Genomic DNA, 20,194 nt, shown 5'->3' with positions numbered 1-20,194 from the left:
GGATTAAAATAATTGCATCCTTAACTGATATAGTTAAGGCCAAACTTACAGCCCAAACTTTGAAAAGTGGCATGTTGATTTAGGTGCTTAACTTGATTTTCTGTGAGATGTTGCCTCTAAGGCCTGGGTTCTCAGCAGTGCTTGGGTATTAACAACATTCCCAGGCGTCCTTCTTAGCAGGTGCAATTCCTTGAGGAGTCTGAATTCCTCCACTAGCTCATTTCTGCTGCTGGGCACATAGGAACTAAAGTAAGTATTTCCTTGTTTTCCCATCCCAAAACTCTGATGTTCAGACGCAAGATTTGTGTCAGGGACAATCTTTCCCATATCTCACCACTAGGACCTGAAACACAGAGCATGGGCACGCAGCTCTGTCCATCTCTCATTGCAGAATAATCTGGTGACTGCAGCACACAGATTCAAAGTCTTTGCCACCTGAATTAGAACTTGACCTTTTGTCTCCCATATTCAAATTTCAAGAAAGTCTTTCTCTTACTTTCCATCAAAAATGTCATACTTTGACACTACCTTCATTAACAGTTACTTTCACAGGCTATAACTGGGGTTAACAGGCTATGATGAAATATGGATTCAAATTTCTGCTTTGAACTGAGCAGAGTACAGATCCCAACCAAGATCTTTCAAAACCCATGAGCATTTTAAGGAGGCTAAAAAATACTCTAAGCTGGCATGCCTTCTTCAGTGTATTTCTCATACCTTCAACTCAACTTCAGATTACTGGTAACAACAGTATGCATTTTCTGCAGTTATTCTATGATATAGTAGATATCTAAGCTATTTCATTATGTAACTGTAAATTATATACTGTGTAGAGGGGATGAAAAAGTGAGAGGAGGTGTGGTGCAAGCTGATAAGCCAGAGAACTGTAATGGGGTAGTCTATTACAGGATAGAAGTAAGTGGACGCTTGAAGAATTATGATCTACTGGGAAAGAGCTGAGGTGGCTTCTGTACAGCGTTGCCTTACAGCCTCCGTGGAGTTCTGTGGAGAGGTTAAGAGCTGCATGGAAATGCCTGCTGCGGTGGAGATGGTGCACTTGAGCTCCCAGAAGGCACCTGACAAAGCCCATCACCAAGCACCTTTAAGCAGTCACTGCACGAGCCGGAGGGCCCTGGAATGCAGTTCAGGGTGTGCATTAAGGGGTGAAGCACAGAGGTGACTGAGACTGATGATGGTACTGAATTACTCAGGGTAACAAAGACAAGGGTAGAGTGCAAAGAACTGCAGATCATCCTTATGATGCTAATGACAGGGGAATGCAACGGCAGATAAAATTTGGAGGCTAGACACATGCAAAGTGACTCACAGACAAAACAAACCTCAACTTCACACATAAAATGAGCTTTCACCTGATTCCAGGGTGAAAACATCACTCTGCGGTGGAATCTTGGGGTTACCATACCTACTTCCAAGAATAGAATGCTTCAATGCTTGGGGAGGAAGGGTGTGGCAAAAAGGAAATTGCATATTAGGAGAAGTACATAACAAAACAAACAACACTATGTCAGTGGAAAAATCCCTCATCTCCAAAAGGGTTTATTAAAAACCAGGAAAAGTTCACAGAAGGACAATGTGGTAAGTATGGAATAGCTTACATAGGCGCCGAGACTGCATAGCTGCTCAGTTGTGGTAAGCACCTGATTTAGGGGATACATACGGGAGCATACAAATGGCTGGGTACCAAGAGGATGGATAGGGATGAAGTCTTTACTGTCCCTTGTACTGAAACACAAGAGCCAAGGATCATCAAATGAAGTCAGGAGGAGGCATTTTAAAAAACACAAATGGTGGATCTTCATACAACAGGTAGCAAACATGGGACTCTGGGAAGAGGTTGAATATATTCAAGGGAAGATGAGAAGTACTCGGCAAAGAAATCCATTGAGAGTTATTAAATAACAAAACCACATGAACTGAAAATCGTTGGAGAATAAATATCATATCTGCTTCCCTTGCTTTACTCTTCCCTACATCCCTGCTTACATGAACTGTTGCAGACAAGATAAGGTACAAGACTGAGCCTTGATCCAAACCGTTGCAGTTGAAGAGCGCTAAATCCAAATCCAGTTTAATTCTACATATTTGTTGTTATATAATATCAATATAAAAATCACTAAATGGTTCCTGTTGTGCTTTCACAAGTGAACGGTTTGGCCATGTATTATTACAGTTCTTTTTATAGAGAGTTCTGAAATTTGGCTTATGAGCTCAACACAGATACTCATGATTTCAGTAGAGTTGTGAATAGGGAGGTAAAGGTAAAAAGCAAAACTGCCTTTTGCTGGGTAAGTGCAGGAACATTCTGAAAGACAGAATTGATTTTTTAAAGCAGTCATTTCTAAAGCTAATTAAAAACCTTACTCTTCTAAGCAGGTAGGAGCATTTGTATATAGGCTGAAAACGCATTTAAACTGCTGTAATATAAAATTCTGACTTCTGCTGAGCAGAATGAAGTAACTTCAGATGGTGCAAACATCTAACTTCATTGATTCTGCCTTCCTTGCAAACACGACATTCTCAGACAATGTCTACATTAGCCAGCTTTGTGGTGTGCCAGAGAGATGAACATACTGGAGCACTGAAGCCCCTGTACTTACACAATATGGGGTTCAGTGGTTTTACTTCTTGGCTAAATGTTGTCTGGGCTCCACAACAGAATGCAACCATGTACAGGGTTTGAAGCTATCCAAGTGACCAACCTCTCGTTTGGATCCTTGTTCCTCCATTTGGATGCAGAGCGTGCTTGGCATGCAGCTGGAGCTCACCTTCTGGTTTCGTTTCCTCTAAAAGGAATCTAGATCTGAACTGCAAGTTCCGACTGCGGACTGAAAGAAAGGAAAGTGTTAATAGTTTCTCAGCTTGTTCCCTTGAGCTTTTATTATGGGCAGAAGTTCTGCAAGAGAAAGGAAAAGAGGCTTGTGCTCATCAGCTGGGTGTAAGAGGTCAAATCACCAGCTGACAGGCACTGACACTAAGAGAGGAGTTAATGGAGTTTTAATGAGTGAGCTGGGCCAATACTCACACATCTACCTGGCTTCTGAACTGCCTTTATGGTAGGAATGTAATTTAAACCCTCACATTCTGAAAGATCTGAAAATTCGTACATTCTCAATGAGGCTAATACTAGTTGTCAAATTTGTAATGAATTAAAAGTAACAGGATTTCACAGATTAAGAACATTTGCATTTTTCCCATTCAAATGCCCAATTATCTATCATCTGTGCTGAAAAAAAATCAACTGGCCATTGAACTTAAAACCCCTTTTGTTAGAAACAAAATCAGAGACCTGTCTTCATTAGTATTAGCAAAGTGCTTTAAGGCTTATCAGAAAAGGATGGCAGCAATGGAAGTGCTCAGTAAGATGAGAGATGACTAACACATCAACCTTTTCCTTAAACTCAGACTAGTGCGCAATGATTATCTTCTTTGCTCAATGCAGGGGGCACAGACGTTTTGCTTATACAGATTATACTTAGGGATCTGAGCATTGCACTCATACAAAACTCTCTGAGTTTGACTGTTTGTGTATGTAATACTGCAAAATAGCCGCTAACGTTAAGAGAATGAATTACAAATAAATGCCCACTGAAATCAGAAGGATGTTTACCATATAAACACTCCAATAGCTAACCTGACTTTTTCCTAGTAGAACATTTCTACTATAGGAATTTAACCCATGGACACACATAATTAGCTCTTTCACCTTAAAGTTGCTGAAAGAATGATTTGCTTAAGAAGATTAGTCCTTTTAGTGTTCAATAGAAGTACTGACAAATGAGCCTAAAATGATTATAGGGGAACTCTTTTAACACCATCTTCTGATCTTTTATTTTAAAACAGCGTGCCTTTCAGTCAAAAACCTTTTAATCTGGCCCTTTGTATTTTTCCAAATCAAGGCTCCACTTTTAATACCTTATGTATTCAAATCGTGTACGTGATGAGACGGTTTTCGAAGCTGTTTTGAGCCACATCGAAGACAATCACAAGTCTCTCTAAATGGCACTTCAGTGCTAATTTATTTCTCCTGGTCGATGTAACTGCGCGCAGCTTCCTGCCTGCACTGGAGCACTTCACCGTGTCAGCGGGGACAGGACGACTCTTTTTCAGCTGCGCTGTACCAAAATGACAGGAGTTAAAAATAATTTTCTAGAAGAGGGGTATTTTTAAGAGCAGGTGGAAGAGAGAAGAGGCGATACTGAAAAGCTAAGACAGGAACAAAGCTGTCTCAGATGGGTTGTGGCAGGGAAATGGATCTTTCCATCAGTTTGGCTGTATACCATAAACTTGAGGTGCAGAGTAAGCGCTGTAAGAGAGCAGGCATTGTAAGTCGCCTACAGTGGCCCTGTAGCTATTGTTCGCGTGACGGTCTATTTTCCCATGTAAAAGCTAAGGGTCAAATTCTGACTAACATATACAGACTTAGAGAGTAATCCTCTTATTTAAGGCAGTGAATTATCTGGATCCTTCATTGCTACACAGTTTTATACAAGCCTTGAAATCACATGAATTATATTTCTATTTTTCCTGCTCTTATAATTCTAGGTCTATCTATCAACCTTGGGACATTTATCTTACTCAGGTGTTAGCAACAACTGAAAGACTGATGCCATAAACAGAATTCAATTCATATTATTAATTCTCTCTCAGTAAAACAGAGTAGTGTTTTCCATTTTAGTTTTAAGTCATAGTGCCACCTACAGATTGAATAAATACTTGCAATACTCTGTTTAGGATAACAGGGTAATCCAGGTTGGAAGAGGTCTCTGGTCTCTAGCCCAACTGTTTCCACAAAGCAGGGCTGCCTCTGAGCTCAGACCAGGTTGCTAAGAGCTTTATCCCGCTGGGTCTTGGAACCCTCCTCGGATGAAGACTCCACAGCCTCTTCCACTCCTCCTCCTCACAGAGGAAAAGTATTTCCTCTTAACCAGAATCTCTCATTTCAATTTATGCTCCTTGCCTCTTGTTCTCCCGCCATGCACCACTAGGAAGAGCCTGGCTCCATCTTCTTGCTAACCGCCCCATAGGTACCGCGGGGGCTGCTGTTGGTTCCCCCCAAGCCATCTCTTCTTCAGATTGAGGAAGTCCAGTTCCTTCTGCCTCTCCTCATATGGCAAGTGCTCCAGACCCCAAATAGCCTGGAGGCCCTTCGCTGAACTTGCTCCATTTTTTTGATGTCCGTCTTGGGGATCAAAACTGAATGTAGAAGTTAAACATGGTCTAACACGTGCTTAAAAATGAGACATTATCCCTTCCCTTGATCTACTGACTGTGTCTCTGCTAACACATCCCAGGAGGCTACTGGTCACCCTTACTGGTTCACGTTCAGCTTCCCACTGGGCCCCCAGGGCCACTTCCGCAGAGCTGGGAGCCTGTCCCTCCCCAGCCTGGGCTGCAGCAGGGGTAGCACCTTGTGTTTGCCCTTGCTGGATGCCATGAGGTTCCTGTTGGCCTGTTCCTCCAGCATGTCCAGGTTGCCCTGAATGGCAGCCTGATCCTCCAAAGTATCCATTTCTTCCCTTAATTTGGCATCATCTGCAAATCTGATGCAGGGAAGCTCCATCCCCTCCTCCAGGTCACTGACAAAGACATCACACAGGATGGGGCCCAGGACAGACCCCGGGTGTACTCACTCCAGGTAGGGTATGACCCATTAACCACGACTCTCCGAGCCTCATCATCCAATAACTTTTTTACCCATCTGGTTGTCCATCCATCCAGACCATAAAGTCCCAACTGGTTTTCCAGAATATTGTGGGACAGTGTCAAAAGCCTTGCAAAAGTCAAGGTAAATGACATTTTCTGCTCTCCCCTTTTCCACAAATCCACACATTTTATCCCAGACAACCATTTTTTTTTAATTAAGAAAAAAACATAAAAGCTTTTTTCCAGGGATGGTTCCATAAACATTTTGTTTGCCGCCATTGAATTTACAGTAACAGGAATAAAGTCTGCATCCTGCAAATGATGAAACAGGGGTTTGGTTTTATTATGAATGGTTTTGCAATTACGTTAATTACTCACCTCCTCTTGATGAGCGTACTTGAATAGGCACTAACTAACAGCTATGCACTACTTAATCCTGGAATCCTTAGCATTAACTTAAGTTGGGGGATTCATCAAATGTCTGATGAAGTACCGGATGACTTCCTGCTGTTGACTCAAGACATTTACCTTTTAACATTTTGTACTAGGTTTGTGTGGTTTTGGTAGTGGGGGGGGGGAGCTACAGGGGTGGCTTCTGTGAGAAGCTGCCAGAAGCTTCCCCCATGTCCAACAGAGCCAATGCCAGCCGGCTCCAAGACGGATCTGCTGCTGGCCAGGGCTGAGTCCATCAACAATGGTGGTAGCGGCCTCTGGGATAATTTATTTAAGAAGGGGGGAAAAAAACCTGTGCAACGAAAACCAGAGAGAGGAGAGAGGATATGTGAGAGCAACACCTCTGCAGCCCCCCAGGCCAGTGCAGCAGAAGGAGCTCCAGGCACGAGGACCCCATGCTGGGGCAGGGGGTTCCCAAAGGAGGCTGTGACCCCATGGGAAGCCCACGCTGGAGCAGGCGCCTGGCAGGGCCTGTGGCCCCGTGGGGAGAGGAGCCCAGGCTGGAGCAGGTTTGCTGGCAGGGCTGGTGACCCCGCGGGGACCCACGCTGGAGCAGTCTGCTCCTGAGGGACTGCAGCCCGTGGGAAGGAGGGACCCAGGCTGGAGCAGTTCATGAAGGACTGTCTGCCGTGGGAGGGACCCCAGGCTGGAGCAGGGGCAGAGGGTGAGGAGCCCTCCCCTGAGGAGGAAGGAGCAGCGGAGACAGCGTGGGATGGACTGACCCCAACCCCCATTCCCTGTCACGCTGTGCCGCTGGTGGGGAGGAGGTAGAGAAAACCAGGAGTGAAGTTGAGCCTGGGAAAAAGGGCGGGGGGGCAGAAGGTGTTTTAAGATTCAGGTTTTATTTTTCATTATCCTGCTCTAATTTTGATTGGTAATAAATTAAGTTAATTTCTCCAAGTCAAGTCTGTTTTGCCTGTGAAGGTAATTGGTGAGTGACCCTCCCTGTCTTCATCTTGACCCACGAGCCTTTCATTCCGTTTTCTCTCCCCTGTCCAGCTGAGGAGGGGAGCAATGGTGTCCAGCCAGGGTCAACCCACTACACACTTGGTGCCTGAACACGATGAAGCCACAATATATTTAGTGAACCTCAGTACAGCAAATTTTCAGTTAGGTACCTGTAGGCTGCAAACTTGTAACATTATTGTTTGAACAGCATTTGGTGTAAACCATTTTTTAAAAATCTTTTTTAAAAAGACACATTGCTTGCTGCAAACATTTTTCCAGGATTTAGCTTTGCAAGTCAGATGTTTATGCAAATATGCATTTCATGCCTGCAGCCCATGGCTTCCTTCAGTTCTGTTAAAGCTGCCTGGCATAACATAAAGCTTTAGTTCAATGCATCCAAGGGTTTGCGTTTAGGGTTTGGAATGTTTCCAAAGGATTTTGGTGGGGTTTTTCCCTAATCAGCATTAATCTCAATCTACCAATTCTTCCTGTTTCTGGCTTGAACCCATTATTCACCCTTATTTCCTTGGAATTATACATAAAATATCATTGTTGTATAATATCCCTGCCATCTTCCATTAACTGGAACCTTAAAAGTCACATTTCATTATTTCTCTCAGACAGACTGTTGCGTAACATGAAGGATCCAGATCAAATGATATATGCAGAGAGACTTTTGATTCATTCAGATGGTTGTCTTCAATTTCAATTCCTTTCTCACTATCTTCCAAAAAATATGACAGATTCTGAACATTTTTCAGGATGGGTCTGTAGCATCCGGGTATATTCAGCTGTAATGGAGACACTCTGAATTTGCACATCTGCAGCTCGTCCTTAGAAAGCCTTTCATGGTACCATTGCCCAACTTTATTACTGGGATACTTGATACTATGTCCCACCATTGGAAGAACCACCTTCAAAGAAAAAAACAGAAAAACAAACATATTAGAAATAAAGCCCACCAATTCCCCTTAAATAAATGTTATTGCAATTTTAAATGTGTCTAAAACTTGTAGTTTGGTGTCTGAAAGAGTAAACCAGCAGCTTCTCTTGTGCTGTGCAAGGCAGGTGTCTTGGATGTAATTAAAGCAGAAAAAATAATCAGTGTATCAGGATTCCTAAAACACACTAGAAATATACTAACATAAATTTCCTTGCTTGTTGGGAAATAGACAGCAATAAAGACATTAAGTTGCCAGTGTAAGATTTCACGGCGACGCACTCTGAACCTTCAAAAATCAGAACATCAGCTGCTCTTGAATGTTTTTCCCTGTAGACTGAAAAAATTTTCGAAGTATTTATATTCAGCTTCAAGATAAATATTGCCATACTGCAAATGACACTGTACTTACGTCCATTACAAAGTAAATATTCTTTCCTCCTGTTTGTTGAGTGGCAATTAGTTCACATGTGTTTTCTTCAATGTGCATTCTGGCACGGAAGAAGACTGCACCAGTTAACTTAATCACATTATTTTTAAACCACAATATTTTAATCAAATAAAGACATCAACAGCTCAGAACTTTTCATACAGACTTACTTGGTTTATAGAGTATTTGTTAGCTGACACTTCGGGAGCAGTGACTACATGAACCTGACAAGACATGTAAGAAGAAAAAAAACTTTTTTAAAAATAAAACATATAATTTATTTTAGGAATTATGCACTGTACTGCCAAACTCATAAAGGATTCCAAGGTTATTTGACTACTACAAGGACAATAACCTGTTTCAGGTGTGAAAAAATAGTAGAAATGCTTAATATAAAGTAATCTGTTTACTGGTAAATGGCATTGCATTAAATATTTACTGATGCTAACTATGACTAATTAGCAAACTATCACTACAAACTCACATTCTTTGAGTTTGAAGTTAACTGTGCCAACGCAATCTTGTGCTACACCAGCAAAAGCAAAAACACTAAAATGTTTTATATTAAATAGGAATATATCAATATTAAACTCAGTAACTCAATACTCAATTTGATACCTCTGCTTTTCATTTTGTATGATCTACATTCACTCTCAAAAATATTGTTGAAGAAAAATCACAATGGAAACAGAAGACACTCTACAGGACTGGAGGTTATTCAGTAACCTTCCAAGTGTCCTTGCTTTCAAATTTGTACAATGTCCACCCAAAAGAAATGAGATACATTCTGCTTACGCACACACCTGTTTATTATCCAGTAAAACACTGCAAAATTCCATGCTTTATCTGATGATCAGGAGAAAGATAGAATCATAGAATCGTTTAGGTTGGAAAAGACCTTTAAGATCATCAAGTCCACTCATTAACCTAACCCTGCCGTTCCACCACTAAACCATGTCTCTAAGCACCTCATCTACCCGTCTTTTAAATACCTCCAGGGATGGGGACTCGACCACTTCCCTGGGCAGCCCATTCCAGTGCTTGACACCCCTTTCAGTGAAAAAATTTTTCCTAATGTCCAATCTAAGCCTGCCCTGGTGCCACTTCCTCTCATCCTTGTTATTTGGGAGGAGACCCAACTGGTTCCATAATAAGAAAAAGGTATGCTAACCCTGAAAGAAGAGATGGCCTCAGAATAGACTTCAGCATGCCAAGACCTGGGACCAGCACACACTCCACTGCTGGCTTCTGCTCATTGGCTCACCCATGGCTCCACGCATGGCACCCAGGCTGTGCTGTGGGCAAGCGGAACCACTCCCTTGCCCTTTACTACTTTCCCAAGACGACTGCTGCATTTTTTGAACTGCTGCTAACAGTTTAGACCCACTGTCAAACTGTTTTAATTGCCTGAGTAAGTGAAATTGTGCTACACATGCTTTGACTGTGTAGCTGCAATGAGAGTACCAGTTCAGTCTGAGGCCACCTTTCACCATGGGCTTACATTCATTAATATACATAAAGGGAAGGTCTGACCTGGGGAGCAAGACTCACATCTGCACTGACTGATAGATAATATAGGCACACCCAAAGTCCACTCTGAAGGTTTTCCCCAGTCAGATTCTAAGAAGAGCAATATATACCATGCAGGCTAAATTCTTACACATGTATCAATTCTGACATTCTGTTCCTTCTTCTCACTTGAATAAAATGAACAGTCAGAACAGATAAAAGCTGCTAATATAACATCTAGCTTATACACCTATTTATGGTAAATTGAAAAAAGCTACATCATTTTTTTCACATTTGTCACTAGTATTTTAATGAATGGACCAAAATAAAAGCATTAGTGGATGTCTGAGTATGTATTCAAGTGCATTAAGCTTTTTTTTTTTTTTTTTTTTTACGATGACTATTTTGTGAAGACTCACCTTGTCATTCAGGGGAACGCTTTCATCATTGTCCTCAGAGAAGACAAGATCACCCTCAACAACTTCTGAACCATAGATCTTCAGTCTATATGATGCTGCTTCATTCCAAATTTTACTGCAATAAGCGTGGACATAGAATATGCGCATGGAATGAGGAATATTGAGCCACCCTTTGGTACAACCTTCATGATTTACACCATAGCGATTTAAAGCTCGTAGCAACATCTTCTCTCTCACTTTAAATTCTGGCAGTATCACGAGTGCACCTTTTGCATCTTCTGATATAAACAAAAATAACCATATAAGTATCCCTGATTTTTCAAATATTACCTGTCAGGAAAAAATACACTTAAGAAGATTAAATAATCAGGTAGGGGAAAATGGTGTCAGTCTAACTTTTTTATGCTGACTTTTAGGTCATTATTCTTCAATGTGTCATGTTAGACAAGTTTCATCTGAGATGCCTACCAGCACAGTCCCATGAATTCTATTCTATTTCATGCAGTATAAATTAAACTAGCTGTCATTCAGTTATTCAGCCTAGTTTGCATAATTTTTTTCTTTACTAACTTACTTCATCATTGCAAAGTTGTTTTTTTTAAATCAGGTAACTGAAAGTAAAAATCAGGCTATAAAGAAACATTAAACCTCTACTTTACATCACTTGAGAACATGTATTTCATATGGGGTAAAAAACGTGGCTTTATTTTAAAGGTACAATTTAAAGGCACAATTTGCATTGGCCACTGGGAAGTCAGAGCCTCAACCAAGATGAAAATATATTTAATCAGATTTGAACTACGTTATATAAATGTTATACATTCAAAATTTTATGGTTTACATTTTTCTCATTACAAGTGATTATCTGATTAAGCTTTTTGCATAGCCTTTTACCTTTTGCTTTTAGGAAAAGGCAAGCAGCTGCTTTCAGAGCCCGCATCAATGTCTTTGCATGCATCATACAGCAAGGTACAGCACAGAATGATTCATCATATGGTTTTTGTGAGATTAAATGTACCTGTGTCTCTTGAAGCTATAGATCACAGTTGTTCTGTCAATCTACAGTGATAAGTAGGCTAATACACGTGGAATGTTTGAAAGGAACAAATATATCTGAAGTCAAGAGCAAGTCCTAATTTTTAGTTTTGGAGAGAAAATTAAGTTGAATGATAAAAACAATAAAGACAACAAACAGCATTTTACTCAACACACTTCTGCCTTTAACATATTTGGTTGATTTTAGTTCAAGACAGAAAGAAGGTAGATCACAGGAAGGCATGGAAGAGATACATAATTAAAGGGATGTAAAAGCAAAGCCCAAAGGAGCTAAGATTGTTACAGAAATCTCAGAAAATTAGATGCCCACAAGTGGTAAGTGCCGAGTAAGAGTTGGGTGTCTCATTCCTGTATACTTCCTTTATGAGGGAGGAGAAGTTTACATTCCTAAAGCAGACAGATGGAAGGAGGCTAAAATTGCTTTCATAAAATTCTCTTAGTCTTTTCCAGCATTATGCTAGTCTTTTCCAGCATTATGCTATACAGCTTTTGTTTCTATACTGTCTTGCACCTGAAAGTGCATTAGTTTTCCACTATTTGCACATTTAGGCCCTCATCCGCATCTAATTTTTAACTGTGCAACTCTACTGAGTTCCACAGAATAAGCTACTAAGTGGTATAAAGCAGCAGCAAAATAAAAAGTATCTATCTGTGCAGCAACACCTTATTCCCTGACAATACTGACCCTGAATAAATATATACACGATTTAACTGGACATACCAGTCTGAAGAAAGTATCTTTTTGCGTTGTTTACAGGGTCATCAGTATCTTCGGGTGTGAAGAATAACTTCACAGCTTTCACCTTTAAAGAACAATATTAATAATTTATATTTTTTTGCACTTAACTATTTGTCAACTAAACAGTCATGCACCCAAATCTGTGTTAACATATTCTGCAACCTCTCAAAATTATATGAGTTCTTTAAGGTCAAAATCAGATTCTCCCTTTCAAAGAAGATGCCATGAACAGCAAACCAATGTGGGTGCATTCCTTCCCAGATTAAACAAAGATTTTAGTCACCCAGAAGACACAAGACAGCTTTCAAAGCTCTACAAGAAATCAGTCATGCTTCTTGAACATCCAGTTAGAACTCCTCCACTTCGTAATGCCATCATTCTCTCCTGAACAGGAAGGTTCCTTCTTTCACTTTTGCATGTCATGCAAAGTTTAGACTGAATGCTTTCCACAGTTTCACACAGAGGGACAACAATCTTTCTTTTTTTTAATACTGATCTGTATTAGGTTAATGCCATTGTGACAAGGAAAACACCACACTAACTAACCTGTGCTACTTGCAACATCAGTGGAGCCAGACAATTTGCTAGCACTTAACACCAACCTGTGGCCTGTGGCATCTGGTTTTCGTCCTCCTCTGTACTGGACTATGCAAGCACATACCGGCACATTTTTAATATAAATAGTAGTTCCTACATGTTTTAAATTAGAAAGTACCTGTGTTAAGACTAGAGACTTAAATCATTACTCTTCAAGGACTGGCACCTGGTACCAACTGCTAGCAGAATTCAAAATGTCAGATACATAAACAGTAACTTTTATGGGCTGCTGTCAAATCTTCAAATCTTGATTCGTATATTTGGAGGGTAAGTTTTCCTGACTTTTCTCAGAATCAAAACAAGATTAGAAGAAAAGGATACTCAAGTATTCATTTGACTTTGTAGCGTCTGATTCTGTTTTAGACCTGTGCAAAGTACTGTACCGTATACATTGAAAAGTATATGACTCTTTATCTTATGAATTATTACTTAAGAAATAAGCTCTCCTTAGCTTACATGGGAGCAATTGCTCAGAACTAAGAGCTTGGGAAAGTAGCCAAGGACTAATGGAAAGCAGCAATCTCTTCTATATAGCAGATAAATTACCGTGGTATTGAAACAGCAAATCCTTTCTTATGGTCCTCTGTGATATCTTGTGACATTTTTAAGAAGTATATAGACCCCCAGGAGGATAAAGAGGCTACAAGTTAGGATGCAATCAGGACCACGAATAAACATTGTATAAAGACTGCTTCATTTTAGTGTGCAAACCTTGTATGGAATAAAGCCACGGGAAATGCCAAGCCGCATGATGACTATCGCAATCACATACCAATCATAGATAGAAAAATCACTTCCTTAACTGGTTAAAGCTGCACCTGCTGTTTAAAAAAGATTCTTTGTTTCACTATGAATATATTTATGCTTACCTTGTTGTCAAAACTGATCTGGCAATTACTTCCAGCACCATTAGGGTTTATCTCACAAATGAAATTTTTCACTGGGAAGGTCAACTCCAGCTCTAGACATTGCAACAGTAATTGATTCGTATATTTGGAGGGTAAGTTTTCCTGACTTTTCTCAGAATCAAAACAAGATTAGAAGAAAAGGATACTCAAGTATTCATTTGACTTTGTAGCGTCTGATTCTGTTTTAGACCTGTGCAAAGTACTGTACCGTATACATTGAAAAGTATATGACTCTTTATCTTATGAATTATTACTTAAGAAATAAGCTCTCCTTAGCTTACATGGGAGCAATTGCTCAGAACTAAGAGCTTGGGAAAGTAGCCAAGGACTAATGGAAAGCAGCAATCTCTTCTATATAGCAGATAAATTACCGTGGTATTGAAACAGCAAATCCTTTCTTATGGTCCTCTGTGATATCTTGTGACATTTTTAAGAAGTATATAGACCCCCAGGAGGATAAAGAGGCTACAAGTTAGGATGCAATCAGGACCACGAATAAACATTGTATAAAGACTGCTTCATTTTAGTGTGCAAACCTTGTATGGAATAAAGCCACGGGAAATGCCAAGCCGCATGATGACTATCGCAATCACATACCAATCATAGATAGAAAAATCACTTCCTTAACTGGTTAAAGCTGCACCTGCTGTTTAAAAAAAGATTCTTTGTTTCACTATGAATATATTTATGCTTACCTTGTTGTCAAAACTGATCTGGCAATTACTTCCAGCACCATTAGGGTTTATCTCACAAATGAAATTTTTCACTGGGAAGGTCAACTCCAGCTCTAGACATTGCAACAGTAATTTGAAATTAACTTGACAGTAACTACTTTAATTACAAAATGAAATTACCATTTTTTCATTCAGTAAAGCCAATCCTATTTGATCTGTCTGAACATTTTGTCCTTGTCCAAATCGCTGAGGTCCATAGTAATTTACAAAACCTTTTCTCTAGAATGATAAAGAGTAAATATGTTAGAAGTATGAAAGTACCAGGTACAGTTAGTAAGACTAAGCATACAACACACATACATCTACATTTACATCCAAAATGCATACAAACTGTTTTTTTCCAATCAGAAATACTGATTTTTTTAATAAGAAATCTTAACTTATGATTCATCACAGTATTTTAACACCTAATTTAGAAATATCTAAAAAGGCAACCAAGTTCTATCATAGTCTTCACTTGTACAAAAAAACAGGTAAATGAAACAAAATTCTTTCTATGTAGTTAATTATTATAAATACAACTACAGGCCAAGTCAAAGTATTGAGCTTTTTATATACACCAAATTATGGAATCTCTACTCAAGCAAATGTGGCATAGCACAGGTAATGAACAGTAACCACTGTTGGACAGTTTTTCTTAAAAATACTAAATTTTTTTGCATGAGATCATTTTTATTATTATCACAATGGTAAAGATCAAGACCGAGCATTTCTGCTCATTAGGATTTTAAGTCTCCTGATGAGTTCTAGGTCACAGGTGGACAGTAAAATCACAGCCATGTGACCCAATTAAAAGAACATTTTCTAGAAAATAAGAAGTATGCATGGAGTAGACAAGCAAAAAACATATGGTATTTGTTTGGAGATAGTTATTCAGTTCAAATTATATAACCTTGCTTTGGACACCCTTAGGTCCCATACGCAATTTTGTTTTCATGGAACACGAAAAATACATATTTTGGATTAACACACATGCTGTTTTTGTCATTCATCATCTGACCAGTAAGCTAAACCTAATAAAGCAGGACACACAATTGTAGGAATTTGTGTTCATTTTCCAAACAGCAAACCAAAAAACAGTCAGAGCAGAGAGAAAGAGAGAAAAGCGTTACAGTACCAGTTGAATGCTTTTTTCAGTAATAAAATTAATTTCCAAAGTACATGTAATGTATTTTTCACACTGTGTAGTTTTCATTCAAGTCTATTCCTGGATTAATCTTCTTAAAGTAATTTGTATCATGGTTATTACTTGGACAGGGCAAGAAAATTACTGCTGTACAAAACACCTAAATTTTTTCTTTTTCTTGACTTCCTTCTACTTTTCTCAGTGATTTAAGAATGTCTGAAGATGAGGTTTTCTTCAGGGCCTAAGGAAAACAGCAATCAAAATCCACTGAATTTCAGGGGATCTTCTTTCTCTGCTACAGACATTTCATGCGTATTTATACCACGAAAGTACGTGGCTTTTCATCTGAGCCAATCATGCATGTTCCTCACATAACCAAAAATACAGGTAACTGTATTCTTTCATGCTGTCAACTGCCACAGTGAAACACAACACTTCGGTTGGTCTTAGGTCTGTGCAGCCGTAGCTCATCTATCCATACTCATTTGCTACCAAATTTCTCATCTGTCTTGCTGCACTGCTCTGGGGTCTGCAGTCTGTAACACAGAGTGAGTTCACTTATGGTCCCTCCTTGGAAGGCAGCTTTACTCCTGTGATTTCTTAAGTAATGCAGGAAAGACATAAAACATCAAAAAGCACCAAAAATGGGAAAGAATGCCCTTATTGTGCTGTTACAAGCATTTTCTTTAAAAGTACTTTTTTTTTTTTTTACAGCACAGAATTATATCTATTCATTCTTGGCAACCATGAGGCTTTTTTACCTCAACATTTTCCATTGCTTCAGATATTCTCTCTTTCAAATCTGCAGAAGAGTCATGACTGTGGTGGCTGAGATCTCTCACAACTATATCAAAGCGATTGCCCTTCAGCTGACCAAGTCTAAGGTGCTGGCATGCTGAATGTATGTTGTGTATTCTCATGCCCTTTTTTTCCATTTTGCTTCCAATTTCTTTCAACCTGCATAAATAATTGGGAGAAATTATGAACCATCCTCTACTGAAGTTATCCAGCTTCTAATAAATGTCGTTTTCACCTTTGCACTACAATTAAGAACTCTTAAAAAAAAGGGGGGGGGGGGGGGGGGGGGGGGAGGGATTTAAAACAGATTATTATGAGAAAACCAAACCAAATGCAGAGATAGAAGTCTTAAAATTGAGTTAAAGTCCAGAAAATGCTTGCTTCATTTACACTTATATCCTGTAGCTCAAAAGATATTGGAATGAAGCAATTTAACTTTCTCAAGACAATTGAACTGAATTTTGTATTTTTCATTGAAAACCAAGTAATTTACTCTTCAGTCCTAAAAATCTGCTCTTCATTAAAAAAAAAAAAAAAAAGAAGAAGAAAAAATAATGTCCTCTAGCAGAGTCCAAAACACAATTGCTCTTTCTTGGCCAGCCTTAACAAAAACAAACTCACTGCACTGATTTTCTGGGTGTGCTTGCACATGCTTGTAATTGGAAACACAGCTGACAGTTCAAGCATTTGCCCTTTAGAGTATCCACTCAATTGCTTTGCTCTTTTGTGTACAAGTAATAATCATGCAAATCAAGGGCAAATTTCAGAATAAGAGCTTACATTCCAAGCAATATTTTAATAACTTTATAAATTATATACTTACAAAAATTATTTATTTTCCCTGTTACGCTAGTGGCTTGGAAGCATTTAACTATTTTGCTTAACCATTTAAACATTAATGCAAAGTTTTGATAACTATCTCTTGAACAACTGGACTTACAGCCCAGACTGCAATGGAATTTTACTATTGATACATACTTTTGTTAGCAACAAATCCTAAAAACATAAATTCCACTTTCCTTTAATTGCAAAGTGTACTATGTTGCTAAGATCAAAATCCACTAAAAAGTTAAAGCTGAGGAAGAAAAAAGTTATGGTTTTGACTCCAGCATTTTTACTATTACTATGGCAGAACTTAATATATATTTTTTATCCACTGTGCTGGCTACAGAGAGTAAGAAAAATGAGAAACGGAAAGGCACATCTTGTATTATTGACAGGTTATTCAGAATGCATACTCTGCCCTCAGGTTTGGTGATATCTTCTTCACTTGATCTGATGTTTCTAAACTGGACAATACAATAGAAGTTGACACTTCACACTCAAACACAGTGTCTGGCCAAAGTGTATTTGTAGCGATTTACTTCAGTTTTGCAGCTGTATAAAGCTTTTAAGCTGTTGTCTGTGAACCACTAGCCAATACTTTGATAGTATGTGGAAACCTGTGTGGTTCCAGCTAGTGGATGGTATTTAAAAAATTGTAAAGTGGATCCCATGGGCACGAATTGGAAGGATACTGTCCCAGAAGATACAGTATATTCGTATTATGAAAAATCAGAGAAAGGCGAGACTTTTCCTTAAATTCCAACACTGTGGGACTTCAGCGCTAAGCTGTATATTCCCTAAAGCCACAAAATATTAAAGCCATTTCCACTGTGCTCTAATACAGTGGAATGGAAGACACATCAGTAAGAATGTTTCAGAAGACCATACCACGTTGATGCTTATTAACATATACAAATATGTGCTAAACTTAATGCACCCAGATTGTTAGTACCTCTCAGGAGTCACCTTCTTCACAACCATAGGTTGGTAAGTGATAGCCTTCTTATCTTTGATGCCAGTGTAACTGAAGTCTGAAGGAAGAACACCAAGTTCAGCAGCCAAGAAGCCGATTGCTTCTAGTGTTTCTAGATTTTCTTTCTGAAGGGTGAAAGCTGAAACAATCATCTCAGAATCATTAGGAATTTGCACTTAAAAATCATATAGGCGTTCTGCCACAGCAGATGGGCAGGTTCTTCCCTTCAAACTGTAATAGCACAGAAACTGCAAAGAAACAGTCCTCCCTGCCCCCAAACTAAAGGAAATGGGGCTTTTTCAGTATTGAAAAAGAAAAATAAAGATACAGTAAACAAAACTCCTGGAACAACCAAAAACCCCTGCTGCCCTTAAAAATACTATCTAATCAAATGCACCACAATTCAATGAACACGCATTGTCTTACTGCTAGGAACATTCTCTGTATCAATCAGAAACCAACTGCTTTAAGGAATGAGATCACAAATCAAATTTGACCTTACTAACTATTCCAAAATCTAGATGCATCTTCTAAAATCCCCCAATTACTTTCAAGGGAAAGCTAACACACAGGGAATAACACAGAATTAGCGCCACAACCAACAGGACTGCAACCATTATCACTGAACAGTTTATGTAAAATCACTGCAGTAACTTGATTCATCCATCTCATTCTCCCGTGATATAACTACACTGCATTAATGATTTATTTCAGCACAAACACTGGGTCAACCAGGCCTATATATCATATAAAAATTATTCTGAGTCTCAGCCTTACTAAAGAACACCATAATACCTACCACTTTCACTAAAAATATAATATTTACCTGTATAAATATCTTGTTTTCCCTGGAAACCACCAGCAGACCTTTTTCTGGACCAACTTTTTTCTCGAAATCGTACCAGTATTGACATGTTTGGCTGCTCATTGGCATCTGTCACAGTGAAAGACTTTGTTTCTAAAAGTTTTCCAAATTTTCTACTGATGAAGTGGTGAACTACTTTTCTGTGCTCTTTGTTTCCATCAGGCTCAAAAGCAAACGTAGAATTTTCTAGCTTTGCATCTAAAAATTTAAAGAAATCACTTGTTTCCTTTTCAGTCACTAACTGAGAAAGTTCTCTGTAATCAGCATTTCCCTTTACAATCATTTCATTGTCTTTTGTAACAGTGACTAGAAAGGGGAATTTCTGCCTAACAGCACTGTGTAAATCAGCTCGATTCTTCTTGTCCAGTATAGGTCCCAGCGAGAACTCCCTAGGGCCGGCATCGGCATTATTCTCCACGTCCCACGCATCCTTCAGATCACAAGCGAATTTATTAAGCAGTTCACTCATGGGTTTGCCTAGTAAGGAATCTAATATACCGGCTTCCTCGAGGACAGGTTTCAGTTCAGGTTCACCCTCATGCTGGTTTTTGTTAGGGGATGCGGAACAGTGGCCTCCTGCCCAGCTCGGGTCGGGCTGCGGAGGCCTGGGCGCACCGCAACAGCCCTCGGCACATCGGCCGGGAGGCTCCGTTCTTGGCTTTTTGGGTGGCGGCAGGCACTGGGTACTTTGTTCTAGCGGCGCTTCGCTGGTTTTCTGAAGCGATTCAGCCCGCGCGTCCCTAAGTAAGTGTTCGGGCAGCTCGATTTCTGTCACTACGAAGTCACTCGGTGCGTTTTTGATGGTGCCGCAGAAGCCAGTGTGATCAGTCAGGTAGCTGAAGGAGCGAAGCATGGCTCCCCTGCCTCCCCCCGCGCCCAGCCAGAAAACACTACACCTGCAAGGGGGGGAAACCAAAAAAAAGGGGGCGAGAGGAAGAAATATCAGCGACCAAAGAAAAGGCTGCTGCAAAGCAGGGGGCAGCCTATGGGAAGGCCGCGTGGGAGAAGAGCGCTTCCGCTTTCTCCTTACCGAGTCGCCGTCTCCGTCCCGGTGACGCCAGCGTCGTCGGAGGTTGACTCACCTCTTCTTAAAGGGGAAGTGATGCAGTTGGCACGCCTGAAGTGAAGCAAGACGCGCGGGGCATAGCGGGGCGTGGCGTGGCGTGTCGTAGGCGCCGCCGCCAGGAAGCGACGGGTGTCGGCGGTGTAG

At 39.9% G+C, this 20,194-nt stretch overlaps 2 protein-coding genes across 7 annotated transcripts in view; one reads left to right on the top strand and one right to left on the bottom strand.

The window, feature by feature from the left end:
- Positions 1–7,017: 7,017 nt before the first annotated feature.
- PUS7L (pseudouridine synthase 7 like) lies at positions 7,018–20,087 on the bottom strand. 3 transcript variants are annotated; one of them, XM_009642268.2, is made up of 9 exons: positions 20,015–20,087; positions 18,946–19,880; positions 18,099–18,258; positions 16,285–16,480; positions 14,518–14,616; positions 12,141–12,222; positions 10,364–10,641; positions 8,606–8,659; positions 7,018–7,979 (listed from the first exon to the last, which is right to left on the bottom strand). In XM_009642268.2, exons 2-9 carry the CDS (start codon positions 19,835–19,837, stop codon positions 7,656–7,658), a joined length of 2,085 nt encoding a protein of 694 aa, XP_009640563.1. In that variant the 5' UTR covers positions 19,838–19,880; positions 20,015–20,087; the 3' UTR covers positions 7,018–7,655. The 3 variants fall into 3 exon arrangements, with proteins under 3 accessions (XP_009640563.1, XP_035753629.1, XP_035753640.1); XM_035897736.1 differs by lacking the exon at positions 20,015–20,087 and having other exon boundaries at positions 18,946–19,182; positions 19,483–19,977; XM_035897747.1 differs by lacking the exon at positions 20,015–20,087 and having other exon boundaries at positions 18,099–18,244; positions 18,946–19,137.
- The window catches only part of IRAK4 (interleukin 1 receptor associated kinase 4), a 13,338-nt gene continuing 13,120 nt past the window's right edge, over positions 19,977–20,194 (top strand). For 2 of the 4 annotated variants that reach the window (XM_035897780.1, XM_035897757.1), the window contains exon 1: positions 19,977–20,194. The gene's annotated coding sequence lies outside the window, so the exon portion shown is untranslated. The other 2 variants (XM_009642256.2, XM_035897773.1) reach the window with 2 other exon arrangements.

Source organism: Egretta garzetta, unplaced genomic scaffold (assembly GCF_000687185.1).
Source record: "Egretta garzetta isolate BGI_Z169 unplaced genomic scaffold, ASM68718v1 scaffold420, whole genome shotgun sequence".
In the NCBI taxonomy this organism is placed as follows: domain Eukaryota; kingdom Metazoa; phylum Chordata; class Aves; order Pelecaniformes; family Ardeidae; genus Egretta; species Egretta garzetta.
Note: the sequence above shows the minus strand (reverse complement) of the source record. Positions and strands in the feature narration are given on the sequence as shown.

Coding starts and splice junctions, on each gene's coding strand:
- PUS7L (XM_009642268.2), bottom strand. CDS start 19,837: ATGCTTCGCTCCTTCAGCTACCTGACTGATCACACTGGCTTCTGCGGC. Junction 18,259..18,945: donor AAAACAAGATATTTATACAG/GTAAATATTATA, acceptor TGATTGTTTCAG/CTTTCACCCTTCAGAAAGAA. Junction 16,481..18,098: donor AAGAAGGTGACTCCTGAGAG/GTACTAACAATC, acceptor TTATTTATGCAG/GTTGAAAGAAATTGGAAGCA.